Source organism: Saccoglossus kowalevskii, chromosome 4, assembly GCF_978046115.1.
Source record: "Saccoglossus kowalevskii chromosome 4, keSacKowa6.1, whole genome shotgun sequence".
NCBI lineage: Eukaryota > Metazoa > Hemichordata > Enteropneusta > Harrimaniidae > Saccoglossus > Saccoglossus kowalevskii.
In genome coordinates this window covers 44,675,150-44,678,656 of record NC_140644.1, presented here as the reverse complement: position 1 = coordinate 44,678,656, position 3,507 = coordinate 44,675,150, and the positions used below count along the sequence as shown (strand labels likewise).

Here is a 3,507-nt window from a genome sequence, read left to right as displayed (position 1 = left end):
ATTAGGACCGCCATCTAGGATACGACATTAAGCTAAAAAGGGGACAAGTTGAGTAACGCTTTTTTCACATTCATAAAAATCAGGCAAAAAAAAATACCAACTGTTCACGACCAAATTATCCATTTGACCAACATTATTATTCATTTGTATGCCATTTGACTGTGGTAAAAACATATCGAATGTACATAGTCGTGATTAATTATAATATAACGAATGCACACATAATATAATATTGTTTGAAAAAAAAAATAATAACCCATCTGCTACATAGTTTATTATTTATGGACTTAAGACCCTGTAGCTTGCCATTCTTTTCGATAGTCAACGGTATCAGGGCGTCATAATCAAATGCGATTGGCAGGCTTGAATTATGCCATTTGCTCAATATATATATATATATATATATATATATTACTCTTCAAATGGCCACGATGGGAGCAGTGCGATATATACCGCTGGTAATACTATCATTATTGTTGGCAATATTTGCGATATCCCCCAGGTATTGTAATAATTTATCTCTAGGTGAAATTTGTATATATTAAGTAGTCAGCTCTTTAATCATTATATCGTGCTATACGTGTTTTTAAAGCGTTGTTTGATACACCAGATAAACCAATGTGAAATTTCAACTAGAACGGTCACAAGCAACTCAGAGAGCAGTACAATGTAAAAACTAAGAGATATTAATAATGTTCAAACTACTCAGGTGTCAGACAAAACACTAACAACAAGCAGATGGCAGATTTCTTGGCTACTATGCATACAGTTGTATAGAACAGTTTGAATTCAAGTTAGGAAATTGGTATCTCTATATCTATAATAAAAAATAGTAGGTGTGCATTTGTTTACCAGCCACGTTTCTCAAGTTTGCTGACTGAATGTTATTTACCACTAAGACTGTAGTTGACAAAATGTAATGTTGACAGTTAAACGTTATCATTCGGGTACATAGTGCTATTCAGTAGTATACGTTGTAACTACGAAGACGTACACTTTTTAATACTTTGGGAAGAATCGTATGCATTAATTTATTAGGCAACCCTGTCACTGGAAGAGGGATTAAATGTTAAGTGTTGTTTACAGTAGGACACATTGAATATTCAGCTATGACATATTAATTGAAAAAAAACATGCTTTAAAGGAAGAAATACGTACGATATTGGAAAATATCTATTTAAAATACTGTAAACAAGGTTGTGTATTAAGATGTTGAGAAAGACGTGAACCATACAACTTTTACTATACACTGGCATCAGAATATTACGTATTTAAGACCTGATGGGAATATTTGGACAGAATTCGAACTAATAAACAGTTTCTAAAATTTGTTTGACGAAATGTCCAATAATATCTTCTTTCATCAATACCACAGATTTTGTGACGATAGGTGGGTCTTAACATTCAGAAGTGTTTGTTTTTATAGATGCTTGTCTAATTTATTGTAAATCGCTATTCATATGACTTGCGCTAACCATGATTCACATGATTTTTCGACTTTTTCGAATAATTTTATTTATTAATACGTCATAATAATGGGGTAGTATGGCATATGCAAATACATGTGACGTATAACGTGTGTATGTAATTGCTCCAAGCACAGCGGGTAACAATGTGAACTCTTTTATGATAGTAATAGTAAAGTCTGTATATAATATTGCATATTTTTCGTTGGTGTTCTCACTTTTCTCTCACTCCTTTTCACTCACTCCCACAAGTTTGGATAAAAACACTTTACAAGGTAAGACATTTATTTGTTTCCAACTATTTTAGACCATACATTGCATCTACAATTCACTCATAGTGATATAATAAGTCCATTCCAAAAAAGTCTCCCGCCGCTTGGAGTTAATAATAATCAACACAATATAAGTATTTAGGCAGTTTTAGGTTTTATTGCTCCCTTACAAAGGGACCACACTGGATTACATGCATAGTCGTATAAGTTTAACATCAACGTTTAATCTAACAATAAATAAATATGTTTTCAGGTTGGAACATAAATGGGCGCATTATCACAGCGAGGAAACCTGATGGAGTAGCGCACGTACGTATGAACCAAATCGTGAACTAAATTTGTTTTTCTTGATAGTTTTGTTATTGACCATATTATTTATAAATGTTTTATATCAACAAATACAACTACACTAATTTGTGATCGGTAATTATAAATATACATTTATACTTAATTCAGTTTATGATTAAACATGGATCAGAAATGTCAAATATGCTGTTAAAATAAAACAGAATTAACGATTTGCAACCTATTCAGATCGATATATATTGTGTATTCTAAATTGTCTTCAATGTGATGCATAATCAGGATTTTTAAACATATACTTTTTTATTTTTTTTATTATTAATGTTGATAGCTAGCAAGCCTATCTTTATTTTTTTAAATACTGATTTATTTGATATGTTTATTGTTTTAGAAATGGGAAAGAAATAATACCAATGACACATACAGTCCTATATTATCGAACCAAGACAGAATAACACATGCAAGACAATCGTGTAGATGTTATAATGTAACATATAATAGCACATCGAGGGCATCTGTTTTCTTCTCTGAAAAATATAAGTTTATGTTCCAACTCGTGCCTAAGGTGGGATCTACTATGTGGCAAAGTGTTCTACATAATACTGGTGAAAAATGCAGAATTGGTAATGGGACGAACATGATTACTTGTCAATCACTACAGAAGTTAAAACAATACACAGAAGTGCTTTTTGTCCGTGATCCACTGGAAAGATTGGTTTCTTGTTATTATAGTAAATTTCATATTTCTGCACGATTATCAGCTTTATATGAAAAGCTATATAGATCTATGATTCTTGATATTAGGAAACAATATCCAAAAAGCAAAAATACACAACACGGAAGATTGAACATAACCTTCAAGGAGTTTGCACAAATTGTAATTTCAAATGGACTAACACCTTTGCCAGTGTCGAGACATTGGTTGCCACAATATTTAAATTCCCATATATGTGAAATAAATTATACATTCATCGGACACATTGAGATGTTAGCTCAGGATGGACCTTTTGCTCTCAAAGTACTAGGAATTAACAACTTTGTAGTTTTTCCAGAGGTTCACAAACGAAAAGGAAACGAACATTTTGACCAAACCTTTCAAACATTGCCATGGCAAATGAAGAAGCAATTAGTGGAATACTACCACTTAGATTATGAGATATTTGGTTATAGTCCCCCTAGAATAGTGACAAAACATACTGACAATTAAATGCATTTAAAGTTCATGTAATATTAATATACATTTTGGTATAATGCTATTAATCACATTTTATAAAACTATAGTCATCAGAGTTTTCATCATAGTATGGGTTCTTTATAAAACGTTATGTACTGAAGATATAAGTGAACCTTGTATATGAAAATACATTATATATCGACTATTTCAACTGAACTACATTAATGTGCAATCTCCTGATTACAACAGTAATTCAAATTCATATTAATCCATATATGAGGAATGCGTATAT

The 3,507-nt window shown here is 31.5% G+C and overlaps 1 protein-coding gene across 1 annotated transcript; it reads left to right on the top strand.

Annotated features, from left to right (window-relative positions):
- The first annotated feature begins 322 nt into the window (after positions 1 to 322).
- Positions 323 to 3,248, top strand: LOC102804816 (carbohydrate sulfotransferase 14-like). Its single transcript, XM_006815227.2, has 4 exons — positions 323 to 502; positions 1,719 to 1,741; positions 1,992 to 2,047; positions 2,433 to 3,248. The coding sequence occupies exons 1-4, from the start codon at positions 423 to 425 to the stop codon at positions 3,246 to 3,248; spliced, it is 975 nt and encodes a 324-aa protein (XP_006815290.2). The 5' UTR covers positions 323 to 422.
- Positions 3,249 to 3,507: the final 259 nt, after the last annotated feature.